At 41.0% G+C, this 26,056-nt stretch overlaps 2 protein-coding genes across 6 annotated transcripts in view; one reads left to right on the forward strand and one right to left on the reverse strand.

Annotated features, from left to right (window-relative positions):
* Positions 1-26,056, forward strand: part of caprin1b (cell cycle associated protein 1b) — a 100,812-nt gene that overhangs the window by 15,373 nt on the left and 59,383 nt on the right. The gene's annotated exons all lie outside the window — the stretch shown is intronic.
* On the reverse strand, positions 668-25,691 carry alx4b (ALX homeobox 4b). The gene is made up of 4 exons (XM_037766711.1): positions 24,588-25,691; positions 11,562-11,875; positions 3,629-3,757; positions 668-3,087 (listed from the first exon to the last, which is right to left on the reverse strand). The coding sequence occupies exons 1-4, from the start codon at positions 24,943-24,945 to the stop codon at positions 2,767-2,769; spliced, it is 1,122 nt and encodes a 373-aa protein (XP_037622639.1). The 5' UTR covers positions 24,946-25,691; the 3' UTR covers positions 668-2,766.

The raw sequence follows: 26,056 nt of genomic DNA on the forward strand, positions 1-26,056 counted from the left end.
TGATCACGGGATGATATTAGGAGTTTAAAATGTTTTTTCCCTTAAAAAAAAAAAGGAAAGCTTTGCAAGTATTTCTACATTTAAAAGAGCTGTAATGAGGGATTGACTGAAAATTAATCAACAACTATTCAGAATAATTTTAAAGGAACAGTGTGTAACATTTAGAGGGGTCTATTGGCAGAAATAGAATATAATATTAATAAGTATTAGGGCTGTCAATGTTAACGCAATAATAACGTGTTAACGCAAATTTGTTTTAACGCCACGTTCTATGGGTACCCACGAGTCTCCCCTTTACAGACATGCCTACTTTATGATACTCAAATGCAGTTTTGCGGCAAGTCATAGTCAAGTCAGCACACTGACACACTGACAGCTGTTGTTGCCTGTTGGGCTGCAGTTTGCCGTGTTATGATTTGAGCATATCTTTTATGCTAAATGCAGTACCTGTGAGGGTTTCTGGACAATATTTGTCATTGTTTTGTGTTGTTAATTTATCTCCAATATTAAATATATGCATACATTTGCATAGAGCAAGCATATTTGCCCACCATGTTGATAAGAGTATTAAATACTTGATAAATCTCCCTTTAAGGTACATTTTGAATGGATAAAAAATGTGCGATTAATTTGTGATTAGTTGCGACTAATCATGGACAATCATGCGCTTAATCGTGATTAAATATTTGAATCGATTGACAGCCCTAATAAGTATGTTTTCTTTAGTGTATAATCACCTGAAAATAAGAATTATTGTGTTTTAGTTTGCTTAGAATGAGCCGTTAATATCTACTTACGGAGCGGGTTCTCTTCACGGAGCCGGCCGCCATGTTTCTACAGTAGCCCAGAACGGACAAACTAAACACTGGCTCTAGAGAGGGCCATTCATGTTTTCGCATCAGCCACTGTAGTACTCCTACACACTTGGCACACAGGAGAAAATTCAGTTGCAATCTGCAACTTCACCGCTAGATGCCGCCAGATCCTACACACTCGACCTTTTAAAATAATTTTTCATTCACAAAAGGCAAATATTATCTGCTTGCTTCCAGCCTTTTCGCTTTGCTGCTATTCTTTATCTTACCTGAGTAAGATAAGTAAACTGAATATTTTGGGGTTTGGGGCAACGAAACAAGACATTTGAAGATGTGACATTTGGGTTTTAGGAGAATTGTGAGTTTTCACAATTTTCTGGCTTTTTATAAACCAAATAATTAATCGGCCAATCAAGAAAATGAATCAATACTGAATATAGCTGTTAGTTGCAGTCCTACTCTCAAGCAGGAGGCTTGTTACACTCATATGTTACAATGATCAACCAGCTATGAGGAGCGGAAACTGACTCTCCTGCCATCGTCCTCACTGGGGAAAGAAAACGGATATGTGGCCCAGCGGGCGTCACAGAGAGATCAGCCAAAAGACTAATGAAGCCTGTCTCTAGCCTCAGCCTGCAGCCCAGCTCTGGTGACACACCGAGACACCCCTGCAATCACTGGACATATTCACCACATTCCTGCCGTCCGGCTCTAAAGTCATCACATTACCTAAACATTACAGAATGCTACTCGGGACGATTGGGGCCACTGATTTGGCCTGCAGTCTCTGGCATGTGATGGATTCTGTGAGCGAGCTACAAATCCAAGAGTCATCTCTGCTGAGCCCACGTCTGACGATGAATTGATTGTTACAGCGTGTGGAGCTGTGCGTGCAGTATGTCCTCACCGTGTACGCTGTGATGTACTGCGGTGTTCGCAGGCCAGGACGGCTCACTTTGATGCTAATTAAGTGTGTCTATTCCTGATTGAAGCTGGCATGGCTAGTTGGTGTTGAAGGCTGCTGCTGTGCGTTGCTGCGCCTTGTCTGCCGGTGGAGACCGTGTTTCCTGTAACCTGAGGCCTGAGCCTAGCGGGGGAACCTGTGGAGGCAGGCCTGGGGGAGGAAATGACACGTTGGTTTGAAATTGCTGCCAATCCAGTGCCTGCCCTCCTCCCGGAATAAATTGGCACAGGCCATGTCTGCTCTCACTCAATTAGACTCTGTTCACTTATTCATTCTTTGCAGGGACATAAACTACCCACCGCAAAATTAATGTTTTCTTTTATAACCAATTAAGGACAGTTTGCAATGGCAAGTGACAGAATATAAATTCTCAGTAATTAGTATCCATCTAAGCCCTGTTTTTTTAAATGGCTTTTAAAATACTGAATGTTCAGATATGTACTTGAACTCGTGTATACAGTATGAGAAACAAGTCTAAAGTAACACAAACAAAATGAGTGGGGCAGGATGGGTGGCATAAAAAATAAGCTACAGGAAGTAAATAACATGAATCTTCTGTAAATTAAAATACTGTATGATGTGGCTGGCTTTGGCATTGCATTCCTGTATTCTATGATTGTAAACCATATTTATTATATTGCTTCTACTGAAACCTATGACTATCAAGAAATATACCCAGTTTATCGGGGACTAAACCCCGTATTTCAGTGAGCCCTGAGAGATCAAGGAATCAAGAATGAACATCTTCTTCTGAGTCACACCTCTGTATTTCTCTCACTCTCAGCATCTGCTGATTGTCACAGTCACAGTTGTTATCTTGGTTACATTGGCCGCTGTAATGGCCTCTGTTATCTCCACAGTCTCTCCCTGTTCATTTGACCTGTGTTATCGTTAGTGCTCTCAGGAAAACTCCCCCTACAGCGCTTGCTGATGGCTGCTCCAGAAAGGAGGGCCATATGGGGAGCAGGGTGGATCTGGGCTGAGGCATCATGTAGCCCAAGAGATGGCCGCACTGTGTTCCTTGGCCTTCATACGCAGCGCAGCTATGCTGGAAGACTTGCGATCTGGATCCAGATTGAGATCGTAGCCATTGATTCCCCCGCCCATCCCATGACCCCCAAAAAGGCTGCCCATGTGTGTCTGTCCCATGTGGCTGCTCCCTGGACTGGGCACGCCCAGGAAGTCAGAGACGCCTCCGGGACCGTGAGGGTGAGGCGGCATGCAGGAGGGGACGGTGTCACAAGGCACAACGCAACCCGGCACTGGAGATGCTCCACTGCTGCTCCCGATCCACGACGGGTTCTGGATCTGGAGGAGAAGAGCAGGGTTAATAAGTTAAGGTCACTATAATTAATACTGTGTCATCATCATTCATATCTATACAACCAATGTGTTTTATGATTAAATTGTTTACAAGAGCACAAAGTTCTTTATAAATCTAACTTCTTCATTTTGCTCTCAAAGTGCATCAGATTGATGCAATTAAGATTAACCTTAAAATGTAGACTACAAAATGTTCTTTTTCTAAATGCATGATGTTTCCAAAGTCAATGAGTAATCGTATTAAATAATCGTGATCTCAATATTGACCAAAATAGTTATGAATATGATTTTTGCGATAATCGAGCAGCCCAAGCTGGATGTGTAAATAAGATCACCATATCAACTTAAATGATAATGTCAATGATGTGTTCACAACTTCTTTCTGCTGCCCTTAAATGGCCAGAAAAATCAGTTATGCTGGTTTCATAACACTCAAAACCATTTATGATTCTGATATATCAGATCATGAGTACCTGTGTTTGCTTAGTAATATTCAGTGAGCGGACCACCACTTCTTTTCCTTTACCTGTGCATAGTTCTCGGGCCGAGTCAGTAGAGGCAGCTCGTACGCAGTAGAGAAGTGTGTCCGGACCTGTTGCATCTGGCCATAACGCTCCCTCTTCCTCCACTTGGCTCTGCGATTCTGGAACCACACCTGCAAAGAAAACAATCCATCAGGAAAATACAGACCAGACACTATCAAACAAACATCATTTTAAACACAGCTCTCATGGATCTCATTTCACGTGCAAACCCAAGTACTTTTTTTTCTGAAAACAAGACCATCCTCTCCCCTCAGTAAGAAACTGAACCACATAAAATGAAGATAGTGAAGCAAATAAATTCTGCAGCACATGAAAGTCCAAGCCCAGGTTTTAAGACTTGACGTGTCTTTAAAGTGCCGTCCACACGGAGCTATTGATGTGAAAATGGTGAGTCTCCCCTGGTGCTGCACGAATCAGCTCCTCCCTTTGATACACAGGCGTCTGCCTCCGTTCAGGCTGCCAGCGTCGACAGATCCACATCTGGGCCTGTAGCCATTCATAAATCACTCTGAGCGAGGTGTGCTCTCCCCCACATGTCGGCACAGAGGGATACAGTGGGGAATCCCTCCGTATGATCCATGAAACAAAAGTTCAACTTTTGACCAAGAATATGCTTTTCTTTGTCCGTCTTTGGGATTGTCAACTATTGGATGTGGTATACTGTATGAAGTAGGTTGCTTCTCTGCAGAAAGGTTGTACTTTCAGTACCTGCTGACAGACCAAGTGCAGGCTACTTAGTCCACTTCTCTCTAGCTGTGAAGGCATTGGAGGAAAACAGGACAGAGAGTGACGGTTATGAAAGAGAGCGTTATGAGCAAAAAAGTAAAATTTGTATCCTGAGAGAAATTCACTGAAATCTTTCCTCTGCAGTCTTGGTATTCATGGTCAATGCTGTGTAATGTAATCATTTCTACTTACTATGATCATTTATGTCTACTGTCTGTCGGAAAAGAGGTATTCCTCCCCTGTTGCTCTTCCTGAGATTTCTTCCTCTTTTTTCCAAGTTTGAGTTTTTTGGGGGAGTTTTTCATTATCCGAATCGAGGGTCTAAGTATAGAGAGTGTCGTATGTCAGCTCGTTCGACCAAAAAGTCGTATGAATGACACGATAATTCGCAAGGCATTTAGCGTGCGATAAGAACGTCATGTAGTCTGTACCTGTATTGACTGCAATGTAAACACATCGGCGTAAAAATGCTACGCTTAGTGACGTTGAATAAAAAACGAAGGTGGATGGGTCCAACTAACAGGACTTTCAACCAGGAGACCGCTGTTCAAGACCGCTGTTTTGTTTTCTAAGTTACGTTAGAGACATTTGTGACGTGTTTCCCGTACTTTATTTATGTTGTTTCTGTGCGTATTTTACTTAGTTTACGTACTTATTTTAAGCACAACCATGACTGAGCCAAATCGAAATGGATTTGTGGCCAAAACCTAACTGCGGACGTTACCGTAGTTTTGTTGCATGGCGTACAAATGCCACATGAAAAGCTTAAAATGCGTCCTCATGACAGGCGGAATGTCTTTGTAATATTGTGCTATTCATAGGCCTTCCTGTGAGACCGGGTTGTGTATTATGTTTTACAGATTGTAAATCCTTTTGAGGCAAATTTGTGATTTTGTGCTAGATAAACAAAACTGACAAATGTAGATAAAGATGAGCAACAGTGACATTATTGGCCCGATAAAACAGCTCCTGGATAATGATTATAGACATACTGTCTAACCACGCTTTAGACAATGCATTCCTTGGCACAAGCCATTTCTATTGTTTCAGTGCTGCTTTATGTAACATTGCTTTATAATTGGTTAAATATTAGCTATTTGGAGTGGCCTCCAAACTACTGTATGTGAAAGGCCAAACATGTCAGCATGCTCTATAGAGCTGCAACGATACTTAACTAAAATTATCTGTGGAAAATCGTTTCAGTTTTCAAGTAAAAATGCCACAGCATTTTATGGTTCCAGTTTCTGACATATACTTGTGAAATCTGCTTTTCCTTGTTTTCATCATAGCCAACTGAACATCTTTGGGTTTTGGATTGTTGCTTGGGCAAAATAAGACATTTGAAGATGTCCGCCTAGGCCCTCTGGGCTTGTGAAGGGCAGTTTTCTGACATTTTATAGAACAAAAGATTATTTGAATACTTAAGAAAATAATTGCCAAAATATTCAATAATAAGAATAATAGTTAATTGCGGTCCTAGCATGCTACTTTTTTATGTTGCCCAGATATAAGATACCTGTACAATCATTTAATGAGGGGTAAAGTCAGACTAAAATCATCTTTCCATTGATGACAGTTAATCAAATCCCAAATAATAATATGATTTAATGTGCCCAAATAACACAAATTAAGACATCACTGATATTATTATCAGTAACCCTCATTTATTTCTCCACCATGCAGCTCTGATGTTCTTTCAAATAACCAGTTGTAACTTTAGCTATGCTTTTTTCTACAAAGTTTTCTCACATCTCTATATGCAAGAGAATAGAAGAGCAAAGGGGGGTACTGAATGTCCCCACATGTTTATTTGTGTGTATTTGTTGGTTGTCTGAATCTTATCCTCCCAAGAGGGAACGGGAGACTTCTTCAAAGAGAGAAGAGAGAGCGATCCTGCCTTGACACAGGGGTTTGAACTTGGACTGTGGGTTGATTCCCAGCCCAATCAGCTTGTGGTTTTCACAGTCCCTGACATGAAATTTCCCCTCAAACTCCTCAAATATCCCTACATTGCTCTCTCTCTCTCACCATTTCTCTCAATCGACGTAAACACAATAGAGTTTAGTGACCAGTGTTGCACAAAGATATTATCCCATATTGAGTTTTTCTTATGGGGCAGGAAGGAATGTTTTCTGAGATAAGACCAGCTAAAAGCTCTGCAACATGCACTCAAACCTGTCATTTTTCTGACTGGATAAAACAACTAGCTGGCTCATTTTCAAAGAGAAGACCATATATGGCCTCCTGTGGCACATATAGCCGCTGACTGTGTTTTTTGCGAGAAGGTGACGTAAAGAAATGTCGTCTGACTCCGACATTCCTCGGGTCAGCTGGCGAGATTAGAGGACAGCTCACCCTCTCAAAGTGGTAAACTGATATCTGAGGTTGTGTCTGAACCCCAGTGTCAAGGTGAGGGGTTGTTGCCCTTTGAATTATATCATATGTTTGGAGGGGGGGCTTGGAGTCTATGTTATGCTCCCCCTGAGGATTTGGGGTCTATTATTGTTTAAGGTATGTCATGTCTTTCCTTTGGTTGTATGAGCTCATAACATCACAGGTTTCCAAATATAATCCTCAACACAAAAGGCCCCGGTTGGACTGATGAGCATAAAACTCGCTTATGGTACGTGTCCACAGAGGCGTTTTTGGACGCGAGGGATCGCCTCGCTTCCCAGCATTGGACGCTTGGTGGGCTGCCACTAGGCATTAGGCAGTAGGCACCTGATTAGACGAACACTTTCACTCGTAGGCTGCTCCTCCCAGCATTCAAACCGGAACCAAGATGGCGGCTCATTTGGAAACTTTTTTTCTTGTATATTACGAAAATAAAATTCAACGAAATGTGTTTCTGAAAACATTTTAGGCGAGAAATAAGCCATGCAGTTGCAGAATCTCTTGGTACAGTTAGTTTAGAAGTTTTTCGGGAGTTGCCAGAGGCGGTGAGTCGTGCCGGACGCCCCCTGATTTTCATAAAGTAGCCTAGACCTCAACTTTACGCAAATGAGGATCAGGCAACGTGATGGTCCATCTCTTGAAACGCAATGCCACGCTACCAGAATGCATTGCACGTCTTCTTACATAGACAATGAATGGGAAGGACGGATCCTGTGGACACGTACCATGACTGTTCTAGTTTTAGTTTCCAGAAGTTATGACATGGTTTGATTCAACAGAGATTAATCTAGCCTCCTATGCATTACTACTACATTCAAGTCGCAGAGCTAAGCATCTGATTTTCTTCAAAAAATACACAGCAACATTTTAAAAAACATAAACAATCCTTAAAGACTCTTCTAACCATCTGGATGAAAGAATATTCCATCTGCTGCACCATAAAAAAGATTTTAACCTGTTTCTCATGTTACACCTTTTTTTGCCTTGCTCAGTTTGTGGAACATGAACAAAAATGTAAACTTTAATAATATGTTATGTTAGCTTATATTGATGTTTCTTTCCAATATTTTATATTTTCATACACGAATAACATTATTTTGCTTGTGTTTTACAAAAAGAGCAAAGGCAAATGTCATTTCAGATTTCCTGGATTAGGCAATACAGTCACAACTGCCGGAAACATAAAATATCTTTTTATGGTGCAGCTGATGAAATAGATTTTCATTCAGATCATGAGAAGAGTATTTTGGGATTCTGGGAATAGTCTCAGAACAGCTTTAGTGTTGTTAAACCACCTTTTTAAAAAAGTTTTTAAAAGATCACCAGGGAATTATTTGAAGGAAAATGGAATGCTTAGCTCTGTGAATGTAATAGTAATACATGAGAGGCACAAACTGGGGATAACGTTCATGTTAAACAAGTATTTCAAGCTCCAATCTACTTTTTTAAAATATAAAGTGTTATAAGTAACCTAGCTGTCATCTTAATTGTGATAGATCAAGATAACCCAACTCTACTCCTCTACTTTTAATCTCTCTGTCGTACTCCCACCCCTCTGTTGAAGCTCAGCCCCTTCTCTCCCCCCCTCACCGCCAACCCCCGTCTCTCCGTGTCTCTCTCTGCCCTCCTCCCTTTTAAGTCGGCGAGGGGAAGTGGGGATATTGGAAAGTGAGATGGGAGAATGTTCAAACTGGAGCTTGTTTTCATTTCATGTTTAATTTCCTGACGCCTAAGCCCTTGGCTTTCCGCAGCTAACCCCTCTGACCTTTCGAAGGCGTGCAGACGAGAGCGTACACATACACACACACAGAAAACACACACATTTACATACCACGATATATGCAAAGTTCAAAGTCAGTCACTAACAAATGCGTCTTTTTAACCTGGACACTCACACACTTACTGGAGCCTTTTATCAACAAGCAAATAATGTCTGAGCACATATACAGTATATATATATATACCCCTTGTCTTGGTTTCTGGGTAGTGAGTGTGTCATGTTTCACAGAGGGTTCGCTCTACGTAGCTTTGCCTTTGAACGGCAGTAGGAAGGAGACCCAAGCCAAATAGTTTGGCGAGGAGATCATTCGGGGAACATTATGAAGTCAGATGTGTCCTTTGTGTCCACGTCCCTTATTGCCCAACTTCTAAGTTCGTTAGAAAGGAAAGCTAGTGGTGCTTTTGCACGAGCAGAATCTCAATTAACCCAAAGATTTTTTATTATTTCTCATAATGATAACCCATCCTATATATGAAGGATGAGCTTTACCAACTGCAAACACTTACTACTCTTCTTTATTTTATCTAGCGGACATCTGCAAGGAAGGTGGCTCAGAGCTCTTGGAGCTCAAAGTGCTTGGCGGTGATACAGTAATTGCTAAAGACGTTGACAGCAGAAGGCAGCTTACAGAGCCATTAAAGAGCTTTATTTATGCTCCAGAGCCAGCAGGCAGAGAGAGAGGAAGAGGGAGAGAGGGAGGGCAGAGTGCACAACTCCAAAAGCAGCTTTGAAGTCCAGCCGTCTCACCTCATCTCTGTCATCCAGGACCGCTGCGATTGATAGACTGCCTCAGCAGTCACTCACACAGCCTCCCTCTCCATAAAAAGTAGGCAGTGTGGTGAAGTTCAAGTCTGAGGTTGAGAGCTAATTGTACAAAATAAACTAGTGGCAGCAGAAGTCACAGATTGTGATTATGGAAAACTGCAGCCCGACTTTATGAAGACATTCATCATCAAACTGAGGATGAAACTGTAGGACCTTGACGTTGGCATTTTGGCAGAAAACATCTGTACTCTGGATTTCAATGGCTGTTGTTTGGGAGATGAAAAGGATTCTCCGATCGCTTGCCAAGTTTCGAGTGCCCCTTGGTATTCAACAATTGGATATCCCTGGACTTTGTCTTGATAGACCTTCAGTTGAAATTGTGGGGTTTAGTCTTGATTGCGTACATATTTAGGGTCTGATTTTAGAAGTATGGGTCAAACCTCTGTGACTCAACAGAGTGTGCTGTGTGGCTGTCAGATGAGGAAGTTAATTATATTCATCTGGGGAATAGATGGGTCTGTGTGAGCGCAACGTGAATCTACTTATTTTTACTGTACCACCACAAGGACCAGGCCAGGTTCCCTGTCCCTGACTATGTCTCGGACCCCGCGTGGAAATTGAAAGTGGCATCTCAAAGTGTTTTTTATATCCTTGCTAAATAGCTTTGATGACTCCTTTTTTTCTCTCCATGTGTTTTCCCTCCCTGCCTCCAGAGTTGTGTGGTGAAGTAGTTTGAACATGGTAGTGCTGGGGAGAAACCCTTGGCCTCTGACCCCTCTGCAGAGTCTGCAGCATGTAAGAGCTAAGAGCAGAGTATTCCCTTAGTCCCACCCATCCCACTCTGATCTAAAGCTGGCAGGCAGAAAGAGAGATGAAGAACAATAGGCCTCGCTGTCTGCTGCTCCCAACAATCTTTGTCAACATGCCAGTCTTGACTCTCCCAGCCCTCTCTGTCATTTCCCTGAGTGATTATTAGCACGCAAACATTAACGAGTGCAGTCATTCAACACAGCTCACGCAGAGTGTCCTCCCAAGTAGGAACAACAGCTTTAGTCGTTTCAGCAAGTGCCCTGAAATGACATACGATGAAGTAGTCACCGGATGTAGTGGGTGTAGGGATGCATTCGGTGTGGGAGAGTCACTTTAATGACCCATTGACTGCGAAGATTAGCGTATTTTTTTCTTTCATGGCTGGGTTGTACAGCGCTGGATCGCCGGTTATGTGACCGCAGTATGACATCGGAATTGAGTTTCTCCAAAATTTGATTCTGTTTCTACTTTTCCTCTGCAGGCCGCTGCATTTTTTTTCCAGCAGCCCCTGTGGCCACCATAGCCACAGCCCAAACGCACTACCCCAAATCAAAATTAATGAGAGGACTTGCATTTTTGCCGTACCGCCAGATCTGGTGTGAACGCAGCTATGAGCAACACAGCAACAGGCCACAAGTCATTTTCGACATGAAGCTACAAATTGACGGCCGACACTTGTCGCTTGGTGACGGGCGTGACGCGCTACAAATCAAAGTTGAGCTGCTCTCAACTTTTTTCAGCGCTCCAATGACGAGGTGAAGGGTCAACCAATCATATGTTTTTGCTTCACCCTGTTCCATTCGATCTAAAGAGATGCCGTTAGCCAGTTCCCAGTGCTATTCAACCACATAACTACATCGAGTGCTTGAGCAACATTTCAATGGCGACTCTGTGACAATATAGCTGGCCGTTTTGTTGCTTTTGTTGCTCGTAGTGTGAACATAGCTTAAGCTGGTCGCGGATCTCACGCCACCCAATACGATTGTCTTTGGTTTAAAGAAATACAAATAAGCGAGAGCATTTTTTCCCCTATACCAAAATGATAATGTGCGGAGCCAGACCTTTCTTTAGCGCTGACACAGCATTGTGTAGATAGGTCCGATGAAGTGACAAAGCCCTCTCGTGGCCATAGTAATTTTCATGGAAGCAAAGGAGGAAATCGGATGATGATAGAGTTACGGGGGGGTCGGGGTGGATGGACTTTAACAGGAGAGATCGCTGTTTGTTTCAACCCAGCAGTGAATTTTAAACAAGGTGTTTTTGTGCCTAAACCTAACTAAAACTCAATCATAGGGTTGTCACATAAAACTGATTTATTTTTCAACAGTGATTTGTAATGGTTTTGGAAGATCAGAAAACATTTCTTGTTCTAGAGGGCATGGAAAAATGACGTGAGTTTTTCTTCGATGTGTAACCTGCCGTTATTCCCCCGTCCTCACCTGTACACGTGCCTCCGTCAAGTCCGTCCTCAGTGCCAGCTGCTCGCGGGCATAAACATCTGGGTAATGTGTCTTCTGGAAAACCTTCTCCAGCTCCTCCAGCTGGTAGCTGGTGAACGTGGTGCGATTGCGTCTCTTCTTGCCTTTGTTGCTCTCGGCCTCACTTTTGTCCAGAGGGCTGGAAAAGTCCGAGCCTGGCCGCTCGCTCAGCCCCTTCTCGCCAGGCGCCTTTAGGTTCAGGTAGCTGCCTTCCATCCCGGGAGGGTCGACACTAGGGGGCAACTCAGTCTCTGTCAGGCCGCTGTTGTCTTTTCCTGTAATTATGAGATTAAGAAAGACACAGAAAGAAGTGTTACAATCAATTGGATTTCATTCTTTTAAAGGTACACTCAGCTTGGACTTAAGACTTCAGATATTTAACAGAAAGTCTGCAATACAAACTGAAGGTGTGGGTTTTGAAAGAAGTGGTTGAATGAGGAAATCAGGCCATCAAATAGGCGTTATCGTTCGCTATAAGCATCATAGATATGGGTCAGTAGGGATCTACTATGCTTACTACATTGTAAAATGAAAGCGAAACTTAAAACCAAAACGTTCTAACGTAAAACTGAATGAAACGTTATGTTTTGACAACAAACTACATCTTCTTTAGGTTTGGCTTTGTGTTTTGGCTTAAAATACCTACGTTTCAATAGTGAAAGTGAAACTTAACACTAGTGAACACAAAGACAACATGTTGTTGGTTTTACACAGGATGCGAACCGCGGTCTCCTGATTGAAAGCCCTGTGTTTTGTGTCCCATCCATCGCCACCAACCTCCACCCCATCGGAAGTTTCACATTGTCTATACTACACTTCACTTCCACTTCTGCTCTTGTCATAATTACTATGGCCACTACAGGTCACTGTAGTCTTCTTTTACACCCTCTTTCGGTGATCGACCATGTGAATAGCTGATAAAACCTACTATTGGGTGTAGCAGGGCCCTACTGACCCACATCTATGGGGTTTATAACCACCAATAACCTCTAATCTAATGACCTGATAACAATCTAATCAACTGTCTATTTGTATTGTGGGAAATGTAGGGTCCAGGGTTTTTGGACCTTGAACTTTGCTCAAAAATAAAAGTCAGGACATCTCAGCCTCTGCTGCATCAACTTGGCCATTCTTTTTTAAATATGTCTCGGTCCAACTTTATGGAAGTACAGCACTAAATCACTGGAGGGCCCCTTTTAATTCCGTGACATGGATTGACGCTCAAAAACCTCATAAAACATTCATATTTTAAAGTTTAGATTACATTGTGGTTCTAATAAAACACATTTGAGTAATTTTGGTTTCGTATGAAGTGCGCCAGTCTTACTATTTTCATATGAAGCGTGAAAACTCAAAATAACCTTCATAGTTTGTGTGGCTTCACATAAAATACAAATCATATTCTTACTGTAATAATATTGTTTTCAAGCAAGCTATTTCAACCATCATTATGACCATTTTAGAGCAGAAAAAAGAGGGCCACATGTTGTCAATGAATGTCCTATAATTATAGTTACTACTCTATAATTGGAATATTCAGCAGAGCAATACTTTCTTTAAAATGTGGCTGAATTTAACCATGGTGCCTCACGTTCAAGTCGGCGAGTGTGTCTGCTCATCATCACGTTACAACATCCACGGAAAATGACTTGATGAATTTACTTTAAGCTTACGTCACCTCTGTAATGTTTTATTTTAAGGTTCAAAGGCCTTGTCTGTTTGCAACAAGAGAAGAAATGTCGTTTTCTGTTTGAAAGCCATGTCACTACGCATTGGCGTGACCTGTGACACAACCCCTTGAAGCCCTCTCCCTCACATCTCTCAATCACGCCACCTGAAACCCGAGACACGCAAAAAACCTGCTCCGTCTCTAGTCGTGTATGGCGGGCCTTGTGTACGACCACGCTCGCCCTGCAGCCTTGGCCCTGAGATGTAAACAACATTGTGTTTGTCACCTTTAATTTAGAGAGCGTCCATTTTGTGACAGACCCCGCTCTGTTCCTGTCAGCGCTCGCTAGCTTTTTTGTTTCCTTTTAGGAGATGAAGAAAGCTGTCCCTTCTCCTTCAATAAACAAACAGCTGTGTGAATAAATAAGCTGAAGGGTTCTGGTTGCGGGCCAGTGAGAACAGTGTACTCTGTCAGCCTCTCTGTTTGTCTTTCCTGCGACTGGGCATGGGGAGCATGTCCTAACTGTATTGGTCCGAAACCAGCGCATAATGGTCTCCTCCACATAAATAGACTTGTAAGCCTTGTGCAACCAGCATAACTTTAGTCCAACAACATTTGTCTGCTGAGTTGGATCAAGTTTGGGGTAATTAACTTAATAGTTCTGTGCATTTTACTTTGTCGCTTTGCATTTTTGTCATGAGAAATGCCAGTAATGTCTTCCTGTCATTCTCAGAAAGCCAGCGCAACGAGGGAAAGAGAGTTGACACCTTGTGGCACTGGTGAATCTCTGAGCCAAGTGTTTTAGCGGTTAGTAAGATGACTGAATAGTTTTAGAGTGATGAAGCTAGGCGGTGGCTGTCTGCAACATGCATGTTTGTTTTCATGGATTAGCACGCCTTTGGCTAGTGTGTCCCACAATGAGTTGTCAATAGTCATCCTCTCGATGCTGCAGCAGCCCTCCCCTGCTCTCTGACTCTGACTTGCCCCGACAGAGACGCTAATGGAACAACACAGCTCGCCCAGCTGGAGTTCATGACCTCATATCGCTGTGGCCCACCTGTCAGACCCTCTTACAGTCTCCACGCAGGCAGATGTTCTGACATCACCTACCCCTGCACTGGCCTCTAATGCTGAAGCACTGTGCAATATGTTCTTTCTACCCCTGGGCAGGAGCATGGCTCCAATGTTGAGAAGAAAGACAGGTCGACTCCAGGTTCCTGCTTTGCATTTGCATCTGTGAGAGAAAATGCCCCTGAGCAAGGCATATATCCTGTAAGGCAGAAGGTGCAGCTGGGGGATGGAGAGATGGTGGGTAAATTTGTTTAAAGATTTCAGTCTTATACAGATCTATATCAACAATGTTTACTCTAGAATCTACACTAATTAGAACATTTAATGGAATAGATTGACATTTTAGGAAATACACTTATTTGCTTTCTTACCAAGAGTAAGATGAGAAGAATACCACTTTCATGTCCCTACAGTAAATATTAAGCTACCTTGAGCATACGCTTAGCTTAGGTTAGCATAAAAAGCTGACAGTTCACCATTTTATAGGGGGTTATGTGACTCTTTCTTGGTCGGGAGAATCGAGGTAGTTACTGGTGCTGACCTAGGAATAGTGCAGCACATAACCACCCTGTAAAATATCGATTTGATGCTTTTACACTTCAGTTTTTGTACAGATTAAAGGAACAGTGTGTAGCATTTCGGAGCATCGATTAGCAGAAATGGAATTTAATATTCATAACCATGTTTTCATTAGTGTATCGTGTATAGTGTAATCACCTGAAACTAAGAATCGTGTTACCGTTAGCTTAGAATGAGCCCTTCATATCTACATAGGGAACGGGTCCTCTTGACGGAATCCGCCATGTTGCTCCGCCATGTTTCTACAGTAGCCCAGAACGGACAAACCAAACACTGGCTCTAGAGGGAGCCTTTCACGTTTTTACGTTACCTGAAAGCCACCGTAGTTCTCCGAAACTGCGGCAATGTGAGTCGCAGAGTGCAAAACTGTGATACGGCCAGCCACCGTCTGACTTCCGTTGTTCCTAAAGTAGTGTTATTATGGTAAGGATGGATGCGTGACCACGGTTTTGCACTCAGCGACTCAGGTTACCGCAGTCTTGGTAAGGGAGGAGTGAGCGGAGGGGTGTTCATTTGGTTGCAATGTGCAACCACACCAATAAATACCACTAAATTTTAACCTGAGGGGAAACAGGAGGTTGGGGTCTACGCTTCTGCAATAGCACCGGCAGTCGGGACAGTGATAGCAGCTGTAACTGTTGTATGAGCGCCGTGCAGAGCGGTGGCCGTGAGCTAGCCTATGGGGCACTCTCACATGCCCGAACATGCACTAAAAGGCACGTGCGGCTGGCCTGGCCATGTCAACACACACACAAAGGGAGAGCGACTTCATTCTCTGCTCAGTTAGACATTACTCCTCTATATCTTTACATAGCAAATAGTTGTTTGCTTCTATATTAATGCTCTGGATATCGTATAGCAATCCTTTAAGGATCTCATTCTTTATATCACCATAATGAGCACTAGAATATGCTCTAATCAACATCTTTCTCTGTCTAGTACGCCAACTTATCTGTCTTTTCTCTGTCACGCTAACAACACAGTCGTTTGCCACAAACATCTTCAAGTATTGCCGCATGCTGAGCTGTGTTTTCTGCATGCTGTTCTGGAGAACACAGCCATCACACACTTTCTTTAGCGAGCCAAGATTCCACTGAGTTGGCTCCAGTTTTCTTGGCATTCAGAGGAATGTGTTTTTGACTGTTCTCATTTCAGCATCAACGTGTATATAAATGCAGCGAATATCACCGGCTGATGCTGCAATTTGCCAAAGTTGCTCTGTGACAAGCTGCAGACCTCTTCAGTTAGCCGAGGTCAGATGTTTACTAGGGTCAGCAATTTAATCACTGCTGAAAACAGAGAGAAAACATCAAAGTGTAATTTAACTGGTTGTAAAGCAACAGGGCACCCTCTCAGTTTTTATGGAATGGGACGGGGAGGGTCAAGTGAAGCCAAATAAAAGAAACACTATAAATTAGTAACCTGGGGAAGGGTTAATGACCAAACACTAAATAGGGAAGGGAATGCTTTTAAACAGAGTGCTCCACAATGTTCTCTCAAAACACTCAAAGCTGACAGCCGTCTGCCACAATGTCTCCCTACTTATCACACCTTATATGGACCAAATCAAGTCAAATATATAAACCAAATATGGCTTTTAATTTTACATTCATTGCAGGTTCGCAGACTAGCTTTGGGCTGGATTATTTTTCCCGCAGCACAGTCTGAGACCTGATGTTGACTGTTGTTTCCTCAGTGGAAGGGAGGCTCCCAGATGTTCCTGAGGAGAGATCTATGCCAGCGGCTCATGCAGGAATGCAGATTCCCTGGGAAACAAAAAAAAAATCTTTCTGTTCAGCCTCAGCTCCTGATGAATTGACACGATCATGACCTCACTACTGTCATAATACCTTGGGCCGTGGCTGTCACTGTCTCATATCAAAGAGCTCAAAAATAGTTTGGGATTTTATGTAGACGGACACGTTGAGGTACACGTTTTCTTCTTAAAGCTGCAGTTGGTAACTTTGAGCAAAAATGAATCAATAATTGTCACCATATCCTGACAGTTGTACATGAGACAGATAATCTGTGAAAAAAAATCTTGTTCCTCTGTGCCTTCCTGTGCTCCGAATGGCATTTGCAAGATTTCACAATCGGAGCCAATGAGTCTCTGCAGCAGCTGTCAATCACTGCTTGCGAAACTCACTGTCAAACTAGGCAGCGCTGATCAAATATGAATCAATATTCTGTTACTGTAATGCCTATTTCTCACTTCAAATGTTTTCAGAAACATCTTGTAGTGTACTATTAAACTGTAAAACGTTTGCTCCAGCCGGTGGGCGGTGCTTAGTTTTGGCTCGACTGTTTTCAACATGGCGGCCGGGTCACAGATTTTCTCATTTTACAGCTAAACAGTACACTACAAGATGTTTCTGAAAACATTTGAGGCGAGAAATAGACATTACAGTAACAGAATATTGATTCATATTTGATCAGCGCTGCCCATTTTGACCGTTTGATCGGAGTTCACGATCTCCGTGAGCAGTGATTGACAGCTGCTGTAGAGATTGCTCAGCTCCGATTGGTTGTTTGGGGTCGGATGCGGTGAAAACATGCAAATGCCATTAGGAGCACAGGAGGACACAGAGGCACATGATTTCTTTTCACAGATTATCTGACTCACTACTGTCAGGATATGGTGACCGTTTTTAAAAAATATCTTTTTTATCATATTTGCTCAAAGTTCCTGACTGCAGCTTTTAGGGAAAAAAACGTGTAGAGCATGTTGATAAAATATTATTTTGTTAAAATATTTCATTTTAAAAGGAGAGTTTTGAAGTATTTGCAGCTAAATGCATGTGCCAAAATGAAAAGTTCATGTTTAACCTAATGTCATATATTAATGCAGAAAAACAGTCCATAGTCCAAGCATTAACCTCTAAAGATCTAGAGGAAATCATTTGTCAGGCTAATCTTTTGAATGCTTCTATTGTGTTTTGTTTTATCAATATTAAAAGTAAGTTAGGTTTGGTGATAAACATGAAGTTAAAAGAGGACAAGGAATTAAATTTATTTTATTATTATTATGTAATCAATCATCTGTTAGCCTCTCCCTGTCTTCCAGTAGTTCTGAATTCATTCCAAGAACATATTTATACTGTCAGGGGTAGGCAACTTGAGGCACTTAGGTAGCTTAACCAATGGCACACTCGCAATAAGTGTGCAAGAGAGTTTTTTGAAATGTTGAAGTGCCCTCTCATCCGCATGCCAAATTACCTCCTTCACATTGGCAGTTGCGCAGCCTGTTATTTACGGTAGTTTGATTTTTTTTTTTTTCTGTGAATCCCCGCCTTACTCTGCCTCTGATTGGCTAGTACTCGTTGCCTTCTTCACAGAATCTGTTAAGTTTATTGTTGATGAACAAGTTTGGTGGAAGTTTGGTAGGGTTAATGACTTCAACTCCGATGTTTTCATAAGGATGGAAGCCTTCTTGTTTAGAGCTCTATATAATTACAATGTCCTGATTATTTTTTTAAATGTTGCTATGCACATTGCCTATATGGAATAAAATTACAGATCCGTTGGAGATTTAAGTTTTAATGTGGTGCCATAATTAAAGTTAATGTTAACCTTAATGTAGATATGGGACACTGACTAACAAGAAACATTAAAAATGGCACTTGAAATCAAAAAGGTTGCCGACCTCTGGTCTAGATGATATTGGAAACCCATTTTTATGAGATATTTTTGCCTCTTTGAAATCATAGAGAAGCATAAAGAAAGTTTGTGGTGCAGGCAGTTTCACTCCATGATGATTTGGGTTATTTTCCACCCATGGCTTTTATTAAAAAAAATATATCAAACAAGCAAAATGAGCTGTGTCTCTCTGCTGAAAGAGAGTTGAGAAAGATAAAAAGAACTGTTGTTAATCATGGACTCAAAAGGGATCCTCATACTTTTGCAGTAGTTCCCATCACTACTCTGTCATAGATGGCTTTCTTGAGTTTACATTTTGTGACGTGTCAGGCAAAAAGCTTATTTTCTGACCATATAACATAGTACTGTATGGCCAAATGTTTGCATTATTCAAGAACTCTTGCAGAGGTTGGATTTAGTCCATTGATAAGAATGGAGGAAGTCAAAGTAGAGACACAGCGCCGGCCTCAACACGAAAGGCACAGATCAAAATGTGCAGCAGCTGGTTAAAGTTTCCAAAGCATCTCTTTAATCTGGGCTGCATGTGATTCTCAGGTAGACGGCGAGGAGTTACCTTCCCCTGCGAGAGAGGAGGATGGAAGTAAAGGGCATGTCATGCTGTGTGAGCTGCACAGCAGCATGAGAAAAAAGTAGTGATAAGAGGAGTTTTAACTGAACTTTTGAGAAAAATAACACCTCATGAAACACTACACTCCTCAAGAGTTGAATGTGTTTTCATTCAATGGCGGGCAGAATGCTGCTGCTTCACCTCCTGAGTCGCACATTTCTACAAGCCATCGCATTTTAACAAGCCAGGAATTCATCCTTTTCAAGCGTTTCCATTATATATTCTAATTTATTCTGGTTCGCAGACACACGCCGGCACGATCACAGGTGTCACTCAGGCTTATTGTTAACATCGACACAATGTGTTAGTCATCAGCGCATGCATATCCTGTGACATCACTTCCCCGAGCCTTTTAACAGAGTACTATATTTTGACAGGAGGCTTTTAAAACGCTGCCAGGATTTTTTGGGGGGTTCTTGTTTTGGTTTTCATATGCAGAGAAAAATGCTTTACATATCACAGGATGCTTCGATGTCCCGCTGAGGGGAGGAGGGGTTGTTTGAAAGTACAAAGATTAACAAAGCTGTATGTTATAAATGTTTAATTTGCTTTAAACTATTATTTTGTGAAGAGACAAAGAGGACGAGTCACAAAACCGCCTTTAGTGAGTTCCCACAAACACTACGTTGTACATCAGCAATGCAGAGCTCAACCTCAGTAACAACAAGCCTATAAACACAGTGACATTTACTTTGCAGTTTTAGCTTTAGCTCCTCTTTTGTTCTTTCAAATGTATAAAGACAGGGTGATAATATTTTCTAGGACTGCCTCCTATTAGTCGACTAATCGGTCGTTTTTGTCTTAGTCGACTAAGATTTCTTTAGTCTATTAGTCGTTTTTTAATGCTTTTTTATGCTGAATGACTTATTTACCAGAGAAAATTATGAGCACATCTCTGGTCAACACAAGATTTAAAGTGCTTTTGTGTGATTATTTGTGGAGAAACTTATAGATATTATAGGTCAGTCGATTAAATCAACTAATCGATTAGTCGATAAAATCGTGAAGAATTTCTTTGGTCTAGGACAGCCCTAATATTTTCACCATAAGTTCATGTTTCTCTCTGTTGCAGCAAACAATCTGTTTCAATGATAAAAGCTGAAAATTAATTAAAATTATGAAGCAAAAAACTAATTTATGCTATGCATCTCAAAGCCATAGAGTTCAGTAAAGTACGTTCATGTAAACAGTCCTTCCCACACGTGTGCAAAACCCTCTCACTTCTCCCGAGCTGTTCAAATCATTACCCAATCTCAATGTCCCTTTCTGACTCCTTGCTTATTTGTACAAGGTATTGTTGACACGGGGTTATGTAAACCAGTCCCACTTTGTCGTCTCTGTAGCTTTGGAGATCTGATGTTTGGGGAGTATGAATAATAACTATAGGAGCCAGTAATGCACATCTGCCTTAGATTAATGTGGACCTCTCCCGCAGTGCTGACCTGCATTCCTCAGCACTCGATCAGCTCCGGGGGTTTTATTTCATTCATTGCTGTGTGAGCAGGTAGACGGCTCCATCCCTGTTCTCGCTGTGGGACAGTCTCACTGATTAACGTGCACTCAAGGAAACAAACCCGCCAACCTGAGCCACTACTGTGCAGAAATGTGTTCATTCACTCCTCCAGAGACGATTAGGGGTGTAAGAAAATATTGAGTATCGCGACATCATGTTTTATGTTACTGTATAGATTCTCAAAAATACGGTGTAGATTTTTTAATTAATAGTTTACATGCAAAGATTAATTCAGTCAATACTTTATTTCATTTGCAAAGATATGCACTCTCTCAAAGTAGTGCTGTAATGTTGGAATTCACAGGGGCCGTGATAAATGAAGATCCCACTGTTCTTATTGCAAATAAACTTTTTTTACTCACATTTTATGCATATGATGGTGTGTTCTTCATACAGTTTAATATCAGCAATAGCAATATATCGCCTTGCTTACAGTATCGCAATATATTGAATCGTAACCCCTGTATCACGATACGTATCGTATTGCCAGATTCTTGCCAATTCACAGCCCTAGAGACGATCTTCTATTTTTAATGAACATCATTTAAAAATCTGGTTGGGGCTAAGTAGGATTTTCATCCATGCAAAACAACATAAACCTTGCAAAACACTATTCAGTGATTTTAGAGATTGAACAGTAAAAAGTGTTTGAAAAATATCTGAATATGAATTTTAGAATCGCTTTCAAGCTCTTAAATTGTAATATTGTTTTACTACAGCTGAATTCATACTTAGTGGCTTTGGAATAAAGTGATTTTGAACAAATAATTTGCAAAACAGTTTTGAAGTTTTCTGAATTAAAAGTGTGAAAATGAGGCGTGACTATCATGCAGCATATGCCAAAAAATATTCCCCATTATCTTTTAACAGAATTAACACAATAAATCCACATATTTATCTTTGCTTCTCTTATCTTCATGTGTCATTAAATGTAATAATATATCAGATATTTTAGCATATATCTAAAGGTTTTTTCTTAATTTGTTTGTGCATTTTGGTGTAACATCCTCAGAATGACATAGATACAAAATGTAAGGTTGCCATGTAAACAGTATTACAGTTGTAGCTGAAGTTGCCACACAGAAAACTCCCTTCGGTATGCTTGAGAAGACTTTTGTCATCATGATGGAGATAAAGCGTCAGCATTGAGCAATATATCTCCCATTGAGGACCACACAAACCAACGCAAGCCTGTTGACGCCTGAGGCTTTGGCAGGAGCCCAAAGCATCCTCCCCAGAGCCATGATGCCTTCATCTGGCTGCAACATTTTCAATGATAACATTGCAGAGCTCTCCTCCGGGGAGGCGTGTTGCATTTAATGATGGTGTTTAAATGGTTCTGTCAATGCACTTGCCAAATCAGTTCACTTCAGTGCAGCAGGGGGGCTCCAATCTGTGTGGAGGCATTGCTCTCAAACTCCAGAAAAAAGTGACAGTTCAGTTTAAAGTAAAGAGTGACTCCAGTTGTTTCTGCAGGAAAACAGATTACTTTGCACTTTGTGGATGTATTTTGGCAAAGTGTGCTGGCTACTGCACAAAAAAATTACTACAGGCCTAGCTCTAATTGGTCCCACTGAGCAGAGTTCAATTTTATTTGTTGCACCTATAATGTTTAAATTTTACTTACATACCATCAACAACCATTTAGAGTATTTTAATGTTTACCAGTCTCTTTTTTTTTCTGAACTGCTTTTTTTTCTCAGTGTCTGAATCTATTTTCCAGCACGAATCGCCGATTAAAATGTCCATTTAAAGGCTGGGTTATACTACATATAGTTTTTGGTCAACATCAAATATCAACCACGATCATAACAGATGTTTTCTCCTGTAACATCCGCATCATGATAAACATCTGGACCTGAAATATATGAGCGCCGACGAGTCTATAGGTCTATGATGACTCACAAAAACGATATTTTAATATAGCTTTTCAAGTAGGCCTATAATATATTGTATAGCCTACATATACCTACACATGCATAAATTATATAAAGTTCATTTTGATACGTAAAGTACTCTTTTTTTCCAGTCCATCGGCCCTCCCTTGTGGACCTGTTTAGTCTGCCCAATAACAGGGTGAACTCTTTTTTTATTTTCAGCCCCCACGTCCCATAAAAGAGACAGTAAAATGGATTGTTTTCTTTAAACGGTACATTTGTAGTGCAACGAATTGTCGGAAGACTGTAAAGCTGGAAAGCTTTTGTGTTAAATAAATGTTATTCGTCAGGACGTCCTGATATTCTCTAAATGTTTAAATTCGTCATTGACTCTTGTATTATGGTCGACAAATAGTGAGGTCTTGGCCTATAATAACTGGAGCTAAATGTGTACCCCATGTTGTCATAAGTTATTCTATTTATCATTAAAGAATTAGTTGTGATAAAAAAAAAATTGCAATAAACATAATGAACTGCGTTAAATATGGACTATTAATTATGGAATATTTCTTCATTTTTTACAACATATAGCGCGTGGACTCTCCGTTTGTGCGCGCATGCCTCGGTGGTTTATAGTTCATATTGGAATATTAAAATAATTCATGACGTGCCTATAGGTTATTTGTATTAATGAGGAGACTTTTATTGTCTGTAGACAATAACAGACAGTCGTATAGGCCAGGGAGATCAGTGACGGTGAAATGATAAACTTAGTGATGTGGATATAGAAACGTCATAAAGTCAATATATACACAAAATAAATAACTTCTTGACCTCTCAGTCTAAGCACACACTTCTTATGAAGGAAATCATTTTCTGTAATGCTATGATTATAGCTCAGCTTGCAAGCTTATAGGGCAGGAAATATGACTTCCCCTGGAACATATTTCAAATTCATTCAGGATTTTGTCAATAAATGATTAAATTCAGTTTGACTTATAGTTATTTATTCCATGCAAAATGTTATCTTAATTTCTAATAAGGTTTTTAAGCAATTACTGTATTCTGCTCCCTATGATGCACACAAAGGTTAATTTTCCTCGGCACAATTGCCCTCATTACAGTTTGATAGGAAATAATATTGTTGCATTAATTTATTTAAAAACAAAATATACACAGTTCAATAAAAGGATGTGTGATGGGAGTCTCTCCCCCTCTCTCATACACTCTCAATACCACCCCCCTACTGTATCCCCCTCTCTCTCTCTGGTACCTGATTATTTGCAGTTCTGTTTATATCATGTTTATAGCTTATTTTGTATATTGTATATTGGTAGAAATTCAATTTTTTTTATTCTTATTTTATTCTAACGTTTTTATCTATTCTTTTGTTATTATACTGTTTAACTTGCACCAACAAAACCAAAACAAATTCTTAGTGTATACCTCTTACACCTGGCAATAAACACCATTCTGATTCTTGTTCTGGTTCTGATTCGAATTCTGATTCTGGTGGCTTTACCACATCTCCTCCTCTCAGCTCTTCACTCACACTTTTCCTCTGAGTTTCATATTCTGTATTACACACTACAGTCATTTTTTCATTATTGCTTCCAAATGTCCACCTTTTTTGTCGTGTGTCTCCGTTATTACCCTGTATAAGTACAGTATTCTGCTCCCTATGATGCACAAAACAGTTTCCTCGGACACAATTGCCCTCATTATAGTTTGATAGGAAACTATATTGTTTTGCATTAATTTATTTTAGAAATATACAGAGTTGGTTGAATAAAAGGATGTGTGATGGGAGTCTTGGTGGCTTTACCACATCTCCTCCTCTCAGCTCTTCACTCACACTTTTTCCTGAGTTTCATATTCTGTATGTAATTTGTCATTATTGCTTGCAAATATCCCCTTTTTTGTCGTGCGTCTCCGTTATTAAACTACAGAGCCAGATGTGTCTCCTCATCTAGTCTCACCGTGTTGCTTCACTTCTCTCTCTCATCTCACTCACCGTAGCAGGAGATGAGCGTCCCGTTGTTGAGTCCGCTGTCCGGCAGCAGCTTGCCTCCTTCGGGAGGAGTTTTGCAGCTCGGTCTCTGCATGAAGAGCTGGTACTTGTTGAAGGAGCCCTCCTCAGAGCCATCCAACGACTGGCAGTCCGGTTGGAAGGGACTCCGGGGCTTTTCTCCGTAGCCCTGTTGCCCTTTCCCCGGGATGAACGTGCTGCTGCTGTATTTGTTGCTCTCAGTGGTCGTGAAAGTCCTGAACGGGTTGTTCACCTGGTGCTCCCTACTACCTGGAGCAGTAGACGTGCTATAATATGAATCCATCGATGTCATATCGCAGTATGAGACGCACGCTGCGTTCATACCTAAAAAAAAAAAAGTGATATTAAAAAAAAAAAAAAATCCACACTGTTCTTGTTTCCCTCCCCTTCAACTAGAAGATCTTCTCTCATGCACACTGCTGCACACTCTCACGCTGAGGCATCTGGGACTGGTTTACAAAATGAATCAGATGCTTTTTTTCCAGAGACTTGAACAAATGCTAAAAAAGCCCCCTGAAGGTTTGTCGGGGTAAAGAGAAATGCCTTGCTCAAAGCTGCTGGTGCTCAGTAGACCTACAGTGTGTGTGTGTGCGTGTATGTATAAGGCCCACACTGAGCTGCTGCAGCTATTATGCAGCCTGCTGGAGAAATGGGAGGTCAAGCTGCAGGAGGGGGAAAAGCTTTTTTGGTAAACACGCGGGAGACACACAACACATGACATTAATGCAATTAGAGAGGATGAATATAAAGGCTTTGATTCAGTGCTGTTGCATGACTGAATACCAATAACCTCTGACTTTTTCTTTATGTCAAACTTTTTAAAGCATTTAAAATGTCCATCTCTGGAGACACACTTTGGTATTAATGTAAGGAGAATTTTCTTTGCCCCCCTGCATATAAACAAAGAAGGCCTTAAAATCAAATGTATAGCCTATAACTGAGAGGATCTAGCTGGTAATTTAGACCAATGACAGTATAAAGTAACCCGATGTTAAGCTTACATATGATATACATATATTTTCTTTGTGTATTTGTTTTTATATGAAACCAAACAGCATTAAGAGTTTGACCAGGACGTTATGTGAGAAGTCAGTCTGTCATAATGATGGAGAATTAAAGCAAACAACTTTCAGTCCCTGCATGCAATTTGCAGAATTGGCTTCATAATACTAAATGAATTATAAAACATTAAGGTTGTGATGTTCGTTGAGATGTTTTGGCGTTTGTGCGCTTTTTCACAATTATGTAAAAAATGACGCCGCGCCACCAATTAGCCTTTTCTCTGCTATAATAATCTGAATTAAAGCTATTTTAAGGAAACAAGTGGCCTTTATGTGTTCTCAAATCCCCTCCTTATTTTTTTTTTCTCTGCCATTATCGAGAGATAATGTGTGATGGTAATAAATGAGGAAAATATAGCCTATTAAATGTGG

The sequence above is a fragment of the Sebastes umbrosus genome, chromosome 4 (assembly GCF_015220745.1).
Source record: "Sebastes umbrosus isolate fSebUmb1 chromosome 4, fSebUmb1.pri, whole genome shotgun sequence".
NCBI lineage: Eukaryota > Metazoa > Chordata > Actinopteri > Perciformes > Sebastidae > Sebastes > Sebastes umbrosus.